Raw genomic sequence first — 19,645 nt, forward strand, 5'->3', positions numbered from 1 at the left:
TGATCCATTGATTTCTTAACATATGGTGCTAAATATATTTTAGAAACAGGTGGATAAAAGTTGTTCTGAGATTTTTAGCACGTCTGAAAGATACCTCTTAAAATTTATCAAAAGGGGCCACTGCAGGCACTTTAGGAAAATTTATAAACCTTAGAGTTTTCATCCTTTGTTGGTTTTCTAAATTTTCTATTTTCCTTTGAAGTAATATATTTTCTTTAAATCACTGCCGCTTGGCTTTCCTTAATTTTATTAGTTTCACTCTTCATTATTTGTTCAAAGGAATGAGTTTGTGTCATTTGTGTTTCCAATTCTGCCACTTTACCTGGTAGCGTTTGAGTAACTGTTAACATGGAAGTAATTTTCTATGTAAAAGAATTTTCAAGACTCACCAAGGCGTCCCAAATATTTTCAAGGGTAATTCTTTCTGGTTTCTTCGTCAAAACCTTAACTGAAAAGTCTCCTCCATTACTCATAACTTCCACCTCGTTTCCACTCCGAGATCTCCGACGGTACTTCCCGCAGTGCCTCCCTGCACTGCTACACTCGGCAATCCACTGCCTTCGTCTGCCCCTGCCCCTCATCGGGTCTGAGCGATCTGGGGCGTCTGACTGGCAGCGTTGCCGGCATCGCCAGTGGACTCCGCTCCTCTGGGCTCAGTGTGATGTCCCCTTCAAGCAGGGGAGAGTGGTTCTCCTCCCGCCGCTCCACCCTGCAACGAAGCATTTTGCCCAGCCAACTCTCCTCGGGTGGCGAAACGATCCATCGGGCCCAACTCCAATCTCGCAGAGGGAGCAGGGTTGACCCTCTGTCTTCCCCTTCTCTTGGGCATAAAGAAAATGTTATTAAGTAATCAATACCAGCGAGAAAGAGGTGAGTCCGAGGATCACTCTCACACACTTCCTATTCGGACGCCAGTTTGCCGTCTGTTGAACAGTCCAGTTCTTTAACAGGCTTCAAAGTAGAAAATGACACAGGGCCAAAGTTTGTCCTTGTCCCCGTGGGCTCTGTCCCCACCCATGCCTCGTCTCCGTGGGATCTGTCCCTGCCCCACCCCCATGGTTACTGCGGGTCCCCGTCCCTGTGTCATTCTCTAGTTGCTACCCTAGGTGACTGCCCAATTATAACACATCTCAAGCTTAGATTTGGAAAAGGTAAAATATATATATATATATATATATATATATATATATATATATATATATATATATATATTCACTTGCATAACCCCCCTATTGGTAAATCCACCCCTGCATCAACTGTCTGCAATTCAAGTATCATTTCTGCTTCACTCCTTACAGACAATCTATAAAACTGCATGTCTACATTAAAAAAAAACTTTTAGGCTACGCAGGACATTCCAGTTTTCACAGCTGCACCAAAGCTGTGATATCCTTATGAATACCATTTTTCCGAGTTTGAAAAAAACCCAGCTAGACAGCTTCAAAGCAAACAATTATTCTCTCATTTGTCAGGTATGGTTTGCATGGAGTAGATTGCAAGCTCGCTGGAGCAGGGGCTGGCCTCTCTTATATGCCTTTGTACAGTGCTGTTTATTCCAGCCTGCACTTTACAAAATACATAGTACTAGCAAAAAAGGGCTTTCCACACAATCACTGCAAAAGAACAAATTAAGAAATGTAACCCTCTACACAGACAACGCAAGCATTAAGGAAAGGATAATCCATCAAATCTAAAGGAAGCAGATTTCAAACAAACATGAGAAAGTATTTTTTCACTTCGTAAACTCTAGGATTTGTTACAAGAGAATGTGGTCAAGGAATCTAACATTGGTGAGTTTAAATGGGATTTGAACCAGTTCAATAGCCATACACCATTATTAGATAGGGGAAAAAAATCACTGTTTATCCCTGCAATGAATAGCAAGGAATGAACAAGTTCCACCCTTTGGAATCTGATGGGTACTGGATTGGCCACTGTCAGAGACACTCAAAGGACCTCTGGTGTGACTCAGCATGGCACAGCTGACGTTATGTCTACCTCTATGAAAGAACCAACACAGGGGAGCAGAAATGTCCCAAGGGGCCTGGTAAAGTGAGAACTTGTCCATGTCTCCCAATACAGAGCAGCCTGCTTCATTTCTCTTCTTGCACATCCTAAGCATACAATAGCCTTTTACTGCTGGCTTGTACTCCTGTTTCTCACTAGCAGATTTTTCCTACAGCCTTTGCTGCAATAATATTTTGTGTAATGTGTTCACTGCTGTTTCCAGGTAAAACTATCCTCATAAATTTACTCTTGCTTTCTCTACAGGTACTTTTTCCCCATCGGAAAGCACATGCGCTGTATCCTTCCCCAGCCAAACAATGCAGGTTGGTCAGCAACACTTAGGACCCTGTTTACTTAGACATGCTAGCGTTTTTAGCTTGCGTGCCTAAAATTAGCGAGCTAAACGCCATACATTCCTATGGGTGTCTTTAGTATTTAGCATGCGCTAAAACTGCTAGCATGCCCTTAGCGCTGCTTAGTAAACAGGGCCCTAGACTGATTTTTGCCCACCCTCAGTGCAGGAAGAAAATATCCCATTCCCATGGGGTTTACACACACAAATCACTTTCATTGTTATTCGTTTGACACAGAATACCGATTTTGGGCCTGACTTTTCAAAGGATACTTAAAGCACCACTATAAGTCCCTTCCCCAAGCATCTTAATATCTAAGTTGGTATCTGAGACAATTGGAGATAAGATTATTTACCCAAAGTCACAAGAAAGCACAGTGGGATTTGAGTCCTGGTTTCCCTGCTTCTCGAGCCAATCCTCTAACCATTAAGGCACACCTTTGACAGAGAAGCAATTAAAAGGAACCAACATCACATAATTCCTTTCTTCCACCGCAGACTCTAGTATCAGGGCTGTGGAGTCAATACACAAAAGCTTTGACACCAACTCCTCTACTGTCCGGCTCCAGCTGATATTAAGCTTTAAATTTTTTGTTCTGGATCTAAAGTATTGGTCAATATAACTTTATATCCAGAACAAAGACATTCTATATAATAAAACGCACCTCCAATGTTCTGAAGCCGAGAAAGTGAAGCCTTGAAGCATTCGTGCAACGTTCTAAAACCGAGAAGCACTGACCAACCGCACAGCAGCACGAGGCCCCGCCCCAGTGAAGCCTTCAAGCCTTGAAGCATTCCTGCAACGTTCTGAAGCACAGAAGCACTGACCAACCGCACAGCAGCACGAGGCCCCACCCCAGTGAAGCCTTCAAGCCTTGAAGCATTCCTGCAACGTTCTGAAGCAGAGAAGCACTGACCAACCGCACAGCAGCACGAGGCCCCGCCCCAGTGAAGCCTTCAAGCCTTGAAGCATTCCTGCAACGTTCTGAAGCACAGAAGCACTAACCAACCGCACAGCAGCACGAGGCCCAGCCCCAGTGAAGCCTTCAAGCATTCCTGCAATGTTCTGAAGCAGAGCACTGACCAACCGCACAGCAGCACGAGGCCCCGCCCTCGCCGCAACGCCACGCCCCCCCCAGGAGAACGTTGGAGGTGCGTTTTATTACTTTAGAAGCACTGGGTGGCTGGAGGGGGGCAAGGGAGAGAGGAGACACACTCGCACCCAGCAGTCTCACTCTCTCTCTGTCACACACACACACACACACACATTCACTCTCTCTCTCTCTCTCTCACACAGTCAATCTCACACATACTCTCTCAAACATACACACTCCGAGGAAAACCTTGCTAGCGCCCATTTTATTTGTCAGAAACGGGCCTGTTTTACTAGTGTGTATATAAAAGTATAAAATTATATTTACCATATATTTTAATATATTTTTATTTTGAAGCTGGTCAAGAACCAGTGCATTCCCCACCCCCGGACTCCCAAATCCACAGCCAATAAGGAAATAGCCAATAAATCACTAAAATAATATAACACAGTATGCCCATCAGCAAGTGCCTCATTCCACATTTCCAGACATTTTTTCTTTTTTTTTTTTAATTTTAGAGTTTTTATTAAACAGCCAAAGTAACATCAGTTTGAGTCTGCAGACTCCAATTCTATCCATCAATCCAACTTAAACAACACATTACATCTTCTCCCTTGTATCTACCCCCTCCCTTTACCCACCCCCCTGCCTCCCCCCAACCTTCCCCCCCCCTTCCCCACTCCTCAGTTTTCTCCAATCCATAGTCCTATACTTTCCCCATTACTCCATCCAAATGTATCCATTCCTCTGCTGTAGGGCGATATCGCCCTCTGCGCCTATCTGTTAATTTCTCCATTGTGACCACCACTTTAAGTCTCTCTATCCAATCCTGCCCCACCGGGCCCTTTGTCTGTTTCCATTTCAAGGCTATAGTAGATTTTGCCGCAGCCATACCCATTCTCTTAATACGGCATTGCCACTTCTTCCCTCCCTTGTTCCCCAAACCCAATAAACACCAGGTAGGATCGCACGGGAATAGTTGCCCCACCGCTTTAGTTAAAGAGGCTGTTACCTCCCCCCAATAGACTCTTATTACTGGGCATTCCCACCATATGTGAATAAATGTGCCCTTCTCCCTCTCACACCGCCAGCAGAGATCTGATGAGTGGGGGTACATAGCCTTTACTTTATCCGGCGTATAGTACCAGCGACTTAATATTTTATATGCGTTTTCTTTGAGTAATACACACAAAGAAGCTTTTTTCACCTCAAGGCATACCTTCTTCCAGTCTGCCTCGCTAAGTACTTTATTGAGATCCTGCTCCCAGGCTTTCATATAGGCTAATTTTACAAAGTCCCTACCCCTAATATGGTCATACAATTTTGAGATCCCTTTCCCTCCCAAATCTATCTCCCCCCATAAATTTTCAAGTTTTTCATTTTCCTTTGGGCTTTCCTTTAACCACCTTTCTTTCAGAATATAATTTTTAATTTGGAGATATGCATATAGATCTGTGTCTGGCAAATCATATTCTTTTTGAAGTACTTCAAAGCTTTTAATGGTTCCTCCATCCATACATTCTCTAAATCGAATCAATCCTTTTTGGAACCAAGATTTGAATACCTTATTCTCCCCACCCCCTGGGAACCCCGGTTCTTGAGTGATCCAAGCATAAGAGGATCGGTTTTGTGTACCCCTTAGCTTCTGTTTAAGTGCGCCCCATAAAGTGAGTAGATGGGATACAAATGGATTTACTGACATGCGCTTGTAATTGGTTTCTATAGTGGAACCCCACAACAGTGCATCCAGCCTCCCTTCCTGGACAAAAATCTGTTCCAACCGTGTCACATGAGAATAATCTACTTTGCTCCACAATCCAATCTGTTTAAGTTGGGCTGCCCAGTAGTACCAAGTTATATTTGGCATACCCCGCCCCCCTTGTTCTACGGCCCTCCACATAACCTGCCTAGATAATCTCGCTGTTTGTCCCCCCCAAACAAACTGCCCCAAATCAGCTTGGATTTTTAATAGCTCCCCCTTTGGAATAGGAATTGGTAGCGTTTGAAATAGGAATAGCAATCTGGGAAGAATGTTCATCTTTACAACTGCTATTTTCCCCCACCATGACAGCCAACCTGTCCTCCATCTGTTTAAATCCCTCCTTATTTCTCTAATGAGTGGCGCATAATTCAGCTGGTACAAAATACTAAGATCTTTAGGTATGTGGATTCCCAAATAACGAAAGCTGGTATCCACTATTCGAAATGAGAAAGTCCTCCCCAATTGCTCCAGTTCTTGACTCGTTTCAGTAATCCCCATTAGTTCCGATTTGTCAAAATTCACTCGGAACCCCGACAGCTTACCAAAGGAGTCAAGTTCCCTTACAAGAACCGGCAATGTCCTCTGCGGGGACCCCACATAAAATAGAACGTCATCAGCGAATAGTGCCATTTTGTGCTCTCTACCCCCTATCCTAACCCCTTTAATATCCTTTAGCAACCGGATCCGCTGGGCTAGTGGTTCTATTGATATAGCAAACAGTAATGGGGAAAGGGGGCAACCCTGCCTGGTTCCCCTTTGGATACTAAATTGATCCGACCACCCCCCATTAACCTTAATATGTGCTACTGGATCTGCATATAACCCCTTCACCCAACCTACAAAGGGCCTCCCCATTCCCTGTTCTAACATAACCTCCCACAAATAGTCCCACTCCACCCTGTCGAATGCCTTCTCTGCATCGACCGTTAGGAGGGTTAGTGAGTCCCCTCGTCTCTGTGCTCCCCAAGAAATATTTAAAGTGCGCCTTATATTGTCAGCTACCTGACGTTGTGCTATGAAGCCCGACTGGTCTTCATGTATAAGGGATGGCAGTATCAATTTTAATCTGTTTGCCATAATTTTGGCTAAAATTTTAACATCAATGTTTAACAGCGATATCGGGCGGTAAGACCCACAAACCGTCGGATCCCTCCCTGGTTTTAACAATATTGATATTCCCGCTTCTTTCATACTGGGAGGTAAACCTTTTTCCATATAGCATGCATTTCCTATCTGCACTAACAAGGGTCCTAGCTCTTGTTGGAAAATTTTATAAAATTTAGCTGTGTACCCATCTAGTCCAGGAGATTTCCCCCCCCGGTAATCCTCTTATAACTCCTAAAACCTCCTTCAAAGAAATCGGGGCTTCCAGCTCACATCTTTGCTTGGCCGTGACCCGTTGCAATTCTAAATCTCTTAAAAAGTTTCGAGTCTCCTCCCTAGGAGCTACTGATTCTGAGGAATACAATTTTTTATAGTATTCCATAAATTGTTCTCTGATCTCCTCATCTTGGTAATGCATTATATCTTTTGGCCCTTTTATTTTTGTTATAGTATTTTTTATCCTTCTCTCCCTGAGTCCCTTGGCCAACATACTTCCCGCTTTATTGCTAAACTCATAGAATTTCTGCTGCATTAAACTTCTGTGGAACTCCATCCGCTTCACCTGTATCTGTTGTAAAGCGGCTCTCCACTTTTTAAGCTCCTGTAGATGTAATGAACCTCCCTCTCTTTGGTGTAAAGCTTCCATTCGAACTAGTTGCCTTCGAACCTCTAACTCGTGGGCTTCCCTCACCTTTTTCTTTTGTGCCCCCTTTTGTATAAGCTTACCCCTTATAACTGCCTTCATAGCATCCCACAAGATCCCCTCTGTGACTTCCCCATTGTCATTTAGGGCCAAATAGTCTTTTATGGATCCCCGAATTTCCTGGCAATCAGCCTCATTATCAAGAAGTGATTCATTAAGTCTCCATACTACTCCCATTCTTCTTTTCCCCACCCCCCTCATGGAAATCCATACCGGGGAATGGTCTGATGCATGCATACTTTCGATCTCTGCTTTATGAATTTCACCCCACCATGTTCTGCTGCACCAGATAGCATCAATTCTTGCGTATGTTCCCTGCGTGTGGGAGTAGTGGGTATATTGTTTTTGATTTGGATGCTGCAACCGCCACACATCTATCAGATCTAGTTCCCTCATCAATCTAAGTAGCAGCCTCCTAGGGTACCCTCCCCCTCCCGTCCTTCCTTTGGAATGGTCTATTTCCCCCATTGGGTAATTAAAATCTCCCCCCAATACTACCATACCCCCCACAAAGGGAATCAGTTCTGCCCTAATCTTGTCATAAAACCTGCCTTGCCCGACATTGGGGGCATATATGTTAACTAGTGTAACTAGCTGATTGTTTATCTTACCCTTAATCGCCAGGCATCTACCATCGTCCTTGCAGTATTGGGCCTCGCAGGTGAATTGCAGGCTTTCTTTTACATAAATTATCAGCCCTCCCGTTTTGCTTCCCTTGGGGTCCGCTAATGCATGGCCTTCTCCAAAACCCTTATTCAGGATTAATGATACATCACGTTTCCAAACATGGGTCTCCTGGAGCATTACAATGTCCCAATTCATTCTGCGCAGTTCTTTGAAGATAATACTTCTCTTACCAGGACTGTTTAACCCATTAACGTTCCATGATCCCACCCTCAACCCACCTCCCCCCTTCCCCCCCAATACAATCCCCCCACCAACCCCCCTTTTCCCCCCAAACCTCCCTTGCAACTGGCTTGTTCCTTTTCCTGCCAGTTTACCCCTAAGGAAGTACGCCCTCCCCCGGATCCAGCTAAACAAGCCTTTAACTTTAAATTTAACTCTCCCCTTTTCACCCCTCCTTAAACATTTTCCCAAAACATTCACCAGCTTAAACATACAACAATTTCTCTTCTCTCATCCTCATCCCTCTAATCAATATACAGTATTTACTTAGTCCAAGTCAGGTTGCCTCTCCATTTTCTGACCCCAATCTCGCTGCATGAGGGGATATGTGGCCCTTCCCCCTTTCTACTTTCTTCCAGCCATTCTGATTTTTCTTTCCCGGACTTCGCTGTGGAAGCTGAGTCTCGCTGTCCTCTCTTGGAATATCAGTACATCCCATTTCACGCAGGACCTTCCAAGCTCCCTGATGTGAATTGAGCTTGCGCGTTGTGTTACCCACTGTTATTTGTATTCCAAATGGATGAAGCCATCTATAGCGGAGCCCCGCCTTTTGAAGATAAGTGGTAATTTCCTTAAAGTCTCTCCTTCTTTGCAGCGTCTTTCTAGCAAGATCTTGGAATATTTTAATTTTGCCAGATTTCCATTCAATGTCACCCAAGGCTCTTGCTTTTTTCCACACCCTTTCCTTTATGGTGTATTTGTGGAAACATGCCACTATATCTCTGGGCACTCCTCCCCGCTGTGGTCCCAGGCTTCTGTGTGCCCTTTCAAGTTCTATCATATCCATTTCAATTTGCTCTCCTTCACGCTGATCTTGTTGAAGCAAATGAACACAGATCTCCTGCACTGTTTTCACTGAGTCTTTATACTCCTCTTCCTCGGGGATCCCCTTAAAACGCAGATTGCACCGACGAGAGGGATTTTCCAAATCCTCCATCATCAGATCCATCTCTATTTTCGCTTGTTGTTCCTTTTTGAGGGCTGCCCCGAGGTCCCGCACTTCCTCCGTTATCCCCTCAGTCTTTTCTTCAGCTTCCGTGAGCCGGTTGCCAATTTCCCGCATTTCATCATGTAATTCCGCCACCGCAGTGTGGATGCTCCTCCTGGTCGCCACCATCTCTGCCTTCAGTTCCTTAAACCATCTAGCGAGATCGTTTTTACTGATCTCCGCATCGCTGCCAACGGGCTCCTCGGGGTCCGGGTCGGATTCAGAATCTTCGGCAGCCATTTTGGCGCCTTGTGTCACCGCCCGATGTCCCGATCCCTGGCCCTTGCTCGCGACATCTGATGTAAATTTAAATTTGGCCAGCTTCTTCCTAGCCGCCATCTGCACTTTTGGGAATGTTTGAGAGCAAAAATCGCTCAGTTTAAACGGGAAGAATTCTTGATTTCGCTCCGGAGCTAGCTGAGCTCTAGCATTAAGCAGCCATCTCCCGGAGCTGACGTCACTTCCTCCTCCAGACATTTTTTCTTCCAAAAGGCTATAATCATGCAAACAACCTGCAATAGCTGGGTTTTCAGCAACTACTCTGCCTAGCATTCTCTAACTTATGGGAGGTGGCAGATCCAGATGGACAAAGTGCATCCACGCAACAATTATGCACTATATGGACCTCAGAAAGAGGAACTGGGTCAGGTGGTCTCACACTGCAGACCATTCTACTTGCTGAGTAGTGGCTCATGCTGCCAAAAGCCTAACCCATGTATTTTTGTGTTCTGCTTAACTCTATAGATTGATCTTTATGCTTTGCTATTTAAGAATACTTTTAGGTCAGGTTTCAAAATCTTCACTTTTCTTTAAAGTAGAATGGATCAGACCGTTCGCCCCAACCCAACCTGGCCAAGCCTTGTTAAAGTTAAGTTGTTTCTCACAGCTGTAAAAGAGAGATATCTTGATTCAAAGATTAGGGAAGCAAGTCAATGGCCTTCAGCACACCTGGGCATGCAGTATGAGAAGAGATGGAAACAGCACGGCAAGGAAAGCCAGTGCCACAATTCCCCATGTAACAAAACAAAACAAAACCACACACATACATGCGTATACTGATCTTATACTTTTGCTAATCACAGTAGTAAAAACATTTATTTGTATCTGTCTCATGTGTCTTTCCTACTAGGTCTGCGCTTGTCCCAAACATCAGTGCTGATGTGCCTCAGAGTCAGCTTGGAGTTCTGAGCCTACCACCACCCCTCTCCTGGCTCCTGTTATACACTGAAGATCTAAGCCTGCCGCCGAGTGTCTTTGGAGCCAGTTTCCTAGGCTCCCTCCCTCTAAACTTCCTGAGTGAATTGGAGCAGGTGGAGGTGAAATGATTTTTCACTCATTCAAAAAGTACAAAGACAAGGGGACACTCAATGAAATTGAAAGGAAATACTTTTCAAACCAAACAGGAGGAAATATTTATTCACTCAAAGAATAGTTAAGCTCTGGAACTCTTTGCTGGATGATGAAGTAACAGCACTCAGTGCAACTGGGTTTATAAAAGGTTTGGACAAGTTCCTGAAAGAAACGTCCATAGTCTGTTATTAAGATGGGCATGGGGAAAGCCACTGCCTGCCCTGCGATTGGTAGCATGAATGGTGCTACTAATTGGGTTTCTGCCAGGTACTTGTGACTTGGATTGGCCTCTGCTGGAAGCAGGATACTGGGCTATATAGACCATTGGTTTGACCCAGTATGGCTATTCTTATATTCTTATGATATGTCTGGGCATATCATAAGAATATAAGAATAGCCATATGGATGATATGCATGCTAGAACTGGGCCAGCCTGGCTGAGCCAATAAACCATCAAGGGGAAGGAAAAAAAGGCTGGGTCATCATCACAGAGGAAGGAGAGGGAACCCCCTCATCACTAGAGAAAGGCAGAGAAGGGGAATTTCATGACAAAAGGAGAACTAGAAAGAATGGGGGCAGAGAGATGGCGAAGGGCCGGTGCTAGGGTTTCTGGCGCCCTTCTGCAGCCTATTAGTCAGCGCCCCCTACCCATCCAGGGGCAGGGTCACTATTGCTCTGCCCTACAGAAGCCACACCTTACAGTAGCCAAACCCCTTTTACCAGCAATGGCGAATATAAACAGGCATCATTGAAAATATTATACCAGTATAGAAGAAGAAAAATAACATTTTTTTCATTATAAATAATTTCTGTTACAGCTCCAGTATACCCAAAATGACACAAACCAAATTAACATACAGATCAGGAATTAGGAGAACAGTCTTGCAAAACCTGAAACAATATGTTATAAAATCTCAGAACCTAACAAACAGATCCCTATTAAGACACTTGGCCTTGAAGTCACACATACAGAACAGAGGTAGCCCCTCTTCAAATTTTAACCTGAAATCCTAAGAAGCTAGACTCTGCATGCAGCATAATACCAGAAAAAGAAACACATTCCCAGGGCTTTTTTGAGGGGGTACTGGCACCTTTTCCATTGTCTGCTAACATTGACCCATGGAACCTAAGTTTTAATGATAGAGCTCAGGCTCTACACACCAATTCTGTCTTGTCATAGATTCTGTGACTGATTGCAGGGGGCCTGGCTATGATGGGATGGGTCCCCCAGTGATCACCCCACTCCTGAAGGGTGGCCTAGCATTTGAGTACTGGCACCTTTTTTGCTAGAAAAAAGATGCTACACATTCCTATACATTGCAAAATAAGACAGCAGATGTAAATTCTCAAATTTGACATTCCAAACACTAAAATTAAAATAAAATTATTTTTTCTACCTTTGTTGTCTGGTGACTTGGTTTTTCTGATCATGTTGGTCCCAGTCTCTGATTCTGCTGCTCTCTATCTGTTCTCTTAACTCCATTTCAAGGGCTTCCTTTCCATTTATTTCTTTACTTTCCTCCTTTCTTCTTCATTTCTTGCCCTACATCCATAGGTAAAAGCTGGGTCCTCTGCTGACTTGACTGGAGAAGGTATACAGTGGATCCAGCTTTTGCCTATTTTCTCCATCCATGTGTAATTTTTGCCTCTTTTCCCTTTCCCTCATCTCCATTCAGTATGCATCTCTTTCTTCCCTCTCCTCCATCCATGTCCAGCATTTTTTCTTTTCCCCCCTCCATCCATGTCCAGCCTCTCTCCTCTCCTCCATCCATGCTCATCTCACTTCCTCTCTCTTCTCTGCCCTCCATCCATGTCCAGCATTTCTCCTATCTCTCTCCTCCATCCATATGAATCTTCCTCTCTACCCTACATTCATGTGCATCTCCTCCTCTGTCTTCTCTCCCCTCCATCCATGTCCAGCATTCCTCCTCTCTCCCTTCTTCTCCATCCGTGTGCATCTCCTTTCTGTCTTTCCTTTCCTCCATCCTTGTCCAACATTTCTCCTCTCTCCCCTCCCCTCCATCCATGTGCATCTCCTTCCAGTCATCCCTCTCCTCCACCCATGTCCAGCAACTCTCCTCTCTCTCCCCTGCCCTCCCCTCCCTCCATCCATCCATATCCAGCAATTCTCCTCTCTCTCTCCTGCTCTGCCCTCCATGTCCAGTGATTTCTCCTCGCTCCCCTACCCTCCCACCCATGTCCAGCGATTTCTCCTCTGCCCTCCCCTCCCAACCATGTCCAGCGATTTCTCCTCTGCCCTCCCAACCATGTCCAGCGATTTCTCCTCTTCCAACCATGTCCAGCGATTTCTCCTCTCTCCCCTGCCCTCCCCTCCCATCCATGTCCAGCGATTCTCCACTGCCCTCTCCTCCCATCCATGTCCAGTGACTCACCACAGCCTCCCACCTGCCCCCTTTTCAGCTCCCGAGTGCCAGTTCCAACCCCAGCCCTCACCTGCCCGTCCTCTTCTCCCACAACAGCTCTCCTTTCCTTCCTGCTGCCCTGCATTTAAAACTTTTATTTTATCCCAAGTCGCAGCAGCAGCAGTTAAAGCAGCAGGCTCACCTCCAGCCTACCCTTCCCTCTGTGTCCCACCCTCCTCTGACGTAATTTCCTCTTTCTGCGAGGGAGAAACACAGAGAGAAGGGAAAGCTGGAGGCGAGCCTGCTGCTTTCACTGCCGCTGTGACTTGAGATAAAAGTTTTAAATGCAGGGCGGCAGGAAGGAAAGGAGGGCTGTTATGGGAAGCTGAGGGCAGGCAGGTAAGGACCGTGAGGACTGAGAGATGCCTGCAGGAACTGTGAGTCTCCCACGGTGGTAAGCATGGCTTGTGGTGCCCTCCAGATGTCAGCACCCCCCTGCCACGCTTACTGGATTGCGCTGGCCCTGGAGAGGAGTACAGCATGGAGCTGGATCTTAAGAGAAAGGAAGGTGGGACAAAAGTAGGGGAGAGAGGGGATAGTGGTGCAAGAAGGGAAGAGAAACTGGGGTAGTAAAAGGAGATGAAAAGAGGGAGAAGAAGGGATAGCAGCAGAGTAAGGAAATTTCAGAGCACTAAAAGGAAAGAAAAGGGATAGGATCAGAGGGGGAGTGTGAGGTAGGGGTCAGGATAGGAAGAAAGAGAGCGGGGGTGGGGGATGAGAGAAGAGTCAAGGAGACAACAGAATGAGGGAGTGTGGGATGAAGGGATAGAAGACAAGCACAAGGAGTGACAGGGGAAGAGGAGTTTATAGTTTATTAATATTTGATCAAACCACCTTTTATAACAATGTAAGTCAAGGTGATGTACAATTTATTTATGTAGTTATTTGGATTTTGCTCACACCTTTTTCAGTAGTAGCTCAAGGTGAGTTACATTCAGATACGTTGGATATATTTCTCTGTCTCAGGAGGGCTCACAATCTAATTTTGTACCTGACACAATGGAGGGTTAAGTGACTTGCCCAAGATCACAAGGAGCAGCAGTGGGATTTGAACCAGCCACCTCTGGATGTCAAGGCTGGTGCTCTAACATGGAATAAAGAACTAGACTAGCTTTTTGGATATGGAGTTATTATAAATTACATTCTACATACAGTGGTGGAAATAAGTATTTGATCCCTTGCTGATTTTGTAAGTTTGCCCACTGACAAAGACATGAGCAGCCCATAATTGAAGGGTAGGTTATTGGTAACAGTGAGAGATAGCACATCACAAATTAAATCCGGAAAATCACATTGTGGAAAGTATATGAATTTATTTGCATTCTGCAGAGGGAAATAAGTATTTGATCCCCCACCAACCAGTAAGAGATCTGGCCCCTACAGACCAGGTAGATGCTCCAAATCAACTCGTTACCTGCATGACAGACAGCTGTCGGCAATGGTCACCTGTATGAAAGACACCTGTCCACAGACTCAGTGAATCAGTCAGACTCTAACCTCTACAAAATGGCCAAGAGCAAGGAGCTGTCTAAGGATGTCAGGGACAAGATCATACACCTGCACAAGGCTGGAATGGGCTACAAAACCATCAGTAAGACGCTGGGCGAGAAGGAGACAACTGTTGGTGCCATAGTAAGAAAATGGAAGAAGTACAAAATGACTGTCAATCGACAAAGATCTGGGGCTCCACGCAAAATCTCACCTCGTGGGGTATCCTTGATCATGAGGAAGGTTAGAAATCAGCCTACAACTACAAGGGGGGAACTTGTCAATGATCTCAAGGCAGCTGGGACCACTGTCACCACGAAAACCATTGGTAACACATTACGACATAACGGATTGCAATCCTGCAGTGCCCGCAAGGTCCCCCTGCTCCGGAAGGCACATGTGACGGCCCGTCTGAAGTTTGCCAGTGAACACCTGGATGATGCCGAGAGTGATTGGGAGAAGGTGCTGTGGTCAGATGAGACAAAAATTGAGCTCTTTGGCATGAACTCAACTCGCCGTGTTTGGAGGAAGAGAAATGCTGCCTATGACCCAAAGAACACCGTCCCCACTGTCAAGCATGGAGGTGGAAATGTTATGTTTTGGGGGTGTTTCTCTGCTAAGGGCACAGGACTACTTCACCGCATCAATGGGAGAATGGATGGGGCCATGTACCGTACAATTCTGAGTGACAACCTCCTTCCCTCCGCCAGGGCCTTAAAAATGGGTCGTGGCTGGGTCTTCCAGCACGACAATGACCCAAAACATACAGCCAAGGCAACAAAGGAGTGGCTCAGGAAGAAGCACATTAGGGTCATGGAGTGGCCTAGCCAGTCACCAGACCTTAATCCCATTGAAAACTTATGGAGGGAGCTGAAGCTGCGAGTTGCCAAGCGACAGCCCAGAACTCTTAATGATTTAGAGATGATCTGCAAAGAGGAGTGGACCAAAATTCCTCCTGACATGTGTGCAAACCTCATCATCAACTACAGAAGATGTCTGACCGCTGTGCTTGCCAACAAGGGTTTTGCCACCAAGTATTAGGTCTTGTTTGCCAGAGGGATTAAATACTTATTTCCCTCTGCAGAATGCAAATAAATTCATATACTTTCCACAATGTGATTTTCCGGATTTAATTTGTGATGTGCTATCTCTCACTGTTACCAATAACCTACCCTTCAATTATGGGCTGCTCATGTCTTTGTCAGTGGGCAAACTTACAAAATCAGCAAGGGATCAAATACTTATTTCCCCCACTGTAAGTGAAAACATTCAAGCATTACTATGACAGTCTGACAGGGTGGGAGGATGGGGGTGGGTAGGAGGTATGCATGGGGACATCAAAGCATATCATTGATATTCTAACAGGATGGGTGTGGATAGGTGAGGGGTGGGGTGATCAACAGAGAAATACAGCTTTATGGTTTATAATGGGCTAGGAACCCCAGATCCTTGTTAAGTCCTTTCTGTTGGGTGTTAAAATATTCAATCATTCTGACTTCAAAGGTCTTACGTTCTTGTATGATTTTTAAAGTTACCTTTCAGGATTCTCACTGTGAAGTCACTGGTACAGTGTCCTGGTCCTGTAAAATGCTGACCAACAGGGGTGGGAGCCCTACTGGCACCAGTACTGTTCATGTGATGTCTTCAGCGCTTCAGAAAGAGGTGAGAGGCGCTGCTCGGGTCGGTAATAGGGAGGGGCGGAAGAATGACGGGAGGCGGAGTTAGCTTTTGCACAACAGAAGAACAGGAAGGGAGGGGGACCGGGGCTGCTAGAATTTTGCTTTTTCGTGGGGGGGGGGGGGGGGGGGGAAGCGGCGGAAAGTGGGGGGCAGCGGGGGGGGGGGGGGGCAAGGCTGTCCATACAGGACGCTCCGGACGAGCGCCTTTGCCCCCTCCTGATCCTTTGTTTTTGTATTTTGCTGACTGGGTAGCCACGTGTATGTGTTGTGGCTTTTTTTTGTTTGTTTGTTTTGACGTTTGCAGCATGCGCAGAGCAGCCAGCAAAATGCTTGGCTGCTCTGCGCATGATTTAGGGGCCAATTACCGACGTGTATTGTGATTCTTTGATACATTGTACGTTTCAATACCGATCTGAGCATGTGTGACTTTTTTTTTGGTGCATTCTTCGTTTTTTAAAAATCGTTAGGGACTTTAACGATTTAGATTTTTTAACGTTTGGTTGATGCATCTGCCTCCTAGATCCTTTTCCTGGTCGGTAACTCCTAATGTGGAACCTTGCATCATGTTGCTATAGTTCAGGTTCCTCTTTCCTACATGCATCACTTTGCACCAGTGGCGTACCAAGGGGGGGGGGGCGGTGGGGGCGGTCTGCCCCGGGTGCACACCACTGGGGGGTGCTGCGGAGCACCTGTGGGCTCCAAATTTGCTACGCTAACTTCGCTGGCTCGCTGCAGCTCCCTCTGCCCCGGAACAGGTTACTTCCTCTTCCGGGGCAGAGGGAGCTGCAGCTAACCAGCGAAGTTAGCGTAGCGAACTCGGAGCCGACAGGCGTGCGCCGCGGCACTCCCCCCCCCCAGCGGCGTGTACCCGGGGGGAATGTCATTTCGCCGGGGGGAGGTGTCATTTCATGGGGGGGGCGCATCGGCGATCCGCCCCAGGTGTCATCGAGGCTAGGTACACCACTGCTTTGCACTTGCTCACATTAAACATTTGCCATTTGGATGCCCAGTCTCCCAGTCTTGTAAGGTTGTCTTGCAATTTTTCACAATCCTCTTGTAATTTAACAACTTTGAATAACTTTGGGCTAGGTTTACTAAGCGATGCTATGGGCATGTTAGCGTTTTTAACACGTGTAAATGGTATACGCGCATTGACGCTAACGCGTCCATAGAAACGTATAGGCGCGTTAGTGTTTAACATGCCTTAAATTTACAGTTGCATTAAAAATGCTAACACACCTTTGTAAACATACCCCTTTGGCAAATTTAATTACCTCACTAGTTATTCCCATATCTAGATCAATTAGCAGTATCACCGCCTAATCTCTGCTAAGCTTTGGATTCATTCCTTCCAAATTCCTTCTTGTTCTTTCTGTGAGACTGGTGGGAGGTATTATGTTGGGGGCCTTGGCCAACTCTCCTTGCCGCAAGTTTTTGTTGAAGTGTAAAGTGTTATATTTGGGTCACAAGTTCTGTTGCTTTTGCTAGAATGAGAGGTACCATGATGTCAATTTACCGAGAGACCCTCTTGTGTTGTAGGCTACATAGTTTCAGCAAATGTTGCTAGTAACTCTCATTATGGGACTATAAGACCCGACACAGTTGTCCTTGAAAGTGTGTGCGTGTCGCATTCATCTAGCACACGTAGATGAGCTCGCTCGACACAAACCATATCAGCACCGGTTTAACCTAAACCAAATCGGATCGAGACTAAAGCCAGCATGCAAAAAATAAATAAATAAATAAACTTCTGGTATGATCCCAGCTGTCTCTCTCAGATACTTACATCGGACGGGAGAAGGGTCACATCCCAGCCACAGACCTTCCCACGCTTTTCCAGCAGGAGGAAAGAGAATCGGGACCGGGATCAGCACAGCTCCCGCCCAGCCGCAGTGCCTACCGTACCGACCCTACCTCGTTCCTTCCTTCGGCCCTCTCCTCCTTTCACTTTCTCCTGGCTCCGCCCAGTCCTATCAGCGGAGGGGGAGGGGGGGTAGTGCTGGCAAGGGGCCGGGAGAAGAAGCGTGGGAGGCGGGAGCTGTGCTGGGGGACTGCCTGCTTTTCATTTCCTGCTGGGCAGTGGCGTCACTGCCACTCTTGTGTTGTTTCTTTTTCTTTGCACTGCAGGAGAGGAACTTGTCAATGGGGGATCTGATTAGACACTGCTACTCGTTTTCATATTCAATACAAGCATGTATGATGGGAGGGGACGGGGGGTTGCGGATTAGAAGCCTTAAGCAGTTTCCAAAAGTAATTTACCCAGCAAAATGGACTAATTGAAAATTGCCTACCCTTTCTGCAGTGTCTTTGAATTAGTGTGCCTGTCAATTTTGCTTCTTGCCTAGTGTTTGGGGGTGGCCCCTGATCTTACCTTTCCAAGGCAAGGTGCATTTAGGTACCCTAGGTATTTTCTTGTCCCCAAGGGGCTTATAGTCTATGGGCCCAATATGCAAAGGATTTATGGTCCCAACTTTGAGGGTTATGCCCAAGAGGATAGATTGTAAAAGGAGACTGCATGAGCTTATCTGGCCCATTATGGGGGCTGAAGCCAGTAAGGCGGAGCTTGCTGCCATGTTAGTTCACCCAAAACAAAGACAAATGCTATTGAAAATAATAGCAAAAACTTATTTAAAAATAACAGATTGTCTATGCATGATCCATCTGTAAAAAGTCTAAAGCTGTTCCAGTTGGTTAGGTAATGCCTTAAAAAGTGGAGGATAAGGTATTTTCTTTTTATTTATTTGAAAGCTTCCCATATGTAATACTCAATAGCAATAATGAAACAGTGATAAAATAGAATATCGCTAAAACAGCTTAAACAATTATTGTAGCTGGTAAAAACAGCAGTAATAAACTGTATTTCATGCTAATTTTTCTACACTAGTCTATAGTAATATATGACCAAATTTCAGTGAGGATATCCTGTTTCCTTATGGGTTCATCTTAATTGTTGTAATCTGCCTTGGGAAGCCTAGTGTTATAAAGATGGAATATATTGAAATTAAAAGAAGTAAAATTAAACTGTCCTTTCATTGGGGCAAATGGAATCACATGTTTCAGGGACAAGTGGTTTTATAAGTCAAAATAATAAAAATAAATATTGGTTTCATGCAGATCTCTCATTTGTTGAAACATAACTAAATGGGCTCTAAGCCCCTAATGCACTCCATTGGTTTTATTATATTTTGTTCTTGTGATGACTTATACTGTGACAAAACTGAAAACTCTTATCTCTTCTATCTGGTCGATAATAAAAGGGGCTCATTGTGAATACTATCCACTCTAAAAGGTTGCTTTGTGGCTGTACACGAGGAAGTGTGATATTGCATGTATAAGTGTGTGTTTTTGTTCCTAGTCATGCATTCAAAGGTTATATAATTGTTTCAAGAAAGCCAGTTAATCTTTTAACTTATTAGTGGAACATAACCACAAAGGCATGGTATGGTTGCATTTTCAATATGATAATACTAGAGCCCAGCTAAGGAACAGGTTATTTTGAGTTAGTCTTCATTGGACCAAATTTGCTTTCCTTGTGTCATCACCATCCAGTTGGATAGACAGTGCCTTAAAATGTGAAGGATAGAGGATTTTTTTTTAATTGACATTTATATCCCACATTATCCCAAGCAAGCTCTGGTTCAATGTAGCTTACATTTGAAAATACAGTGAGACAGAATAATAGAATTCAGTAACATCATGGGAGCAAGTTGATGGATATGTCTGAAATATTTAACAAAGATGAGATTACCATATATACACAGCTGGGCATTTAAAAGTCTGCCCTTTAAT

General features: G+C 45.2%; 1 protein-coding gene across 1 annotated transcript in view; it reads right to left on the bottom strand.

Moving 5' to 3' along the window:
- Window positions 1–17,810, bottom strand: part of GALNT4 (polypeptide N-acetylgalactosaminyltransferase 4) — a 182,039-nt gene extending 164,229 nt beyond the window's left edge. The window contains exon 1 of the mRNA XM_030204970.1: window positions 17,643–17,810. Coding sequence (XP_030060830.1) covers window positions 17,643–17,644 — 2 coding nt within the window. The 5' untranslated portion in view covers window positions 17,645–17,810. The remainder of the gene's footprint in view (window positions 1–17,642) is intronic.
- Between the last annotated feature and the right edge of the window lie 1,835 nt (window positions 17,811–19,645).

This window comes from Microcaecilia unicolor, chromosome 1, assembly GCF_901765095.1.
Source record: "Microcaecilia unicolor chromosome 1, aMicUni1.1, whole genome shotgun sequence".
In the NCBI taxonomy this organism is placed as follows: Eukaryota; Metazoa; Chordata; class Amphibia; order Gymnophiona; family Siphonopidae; genus Microcaecilia; species Microcaecilia unicolor.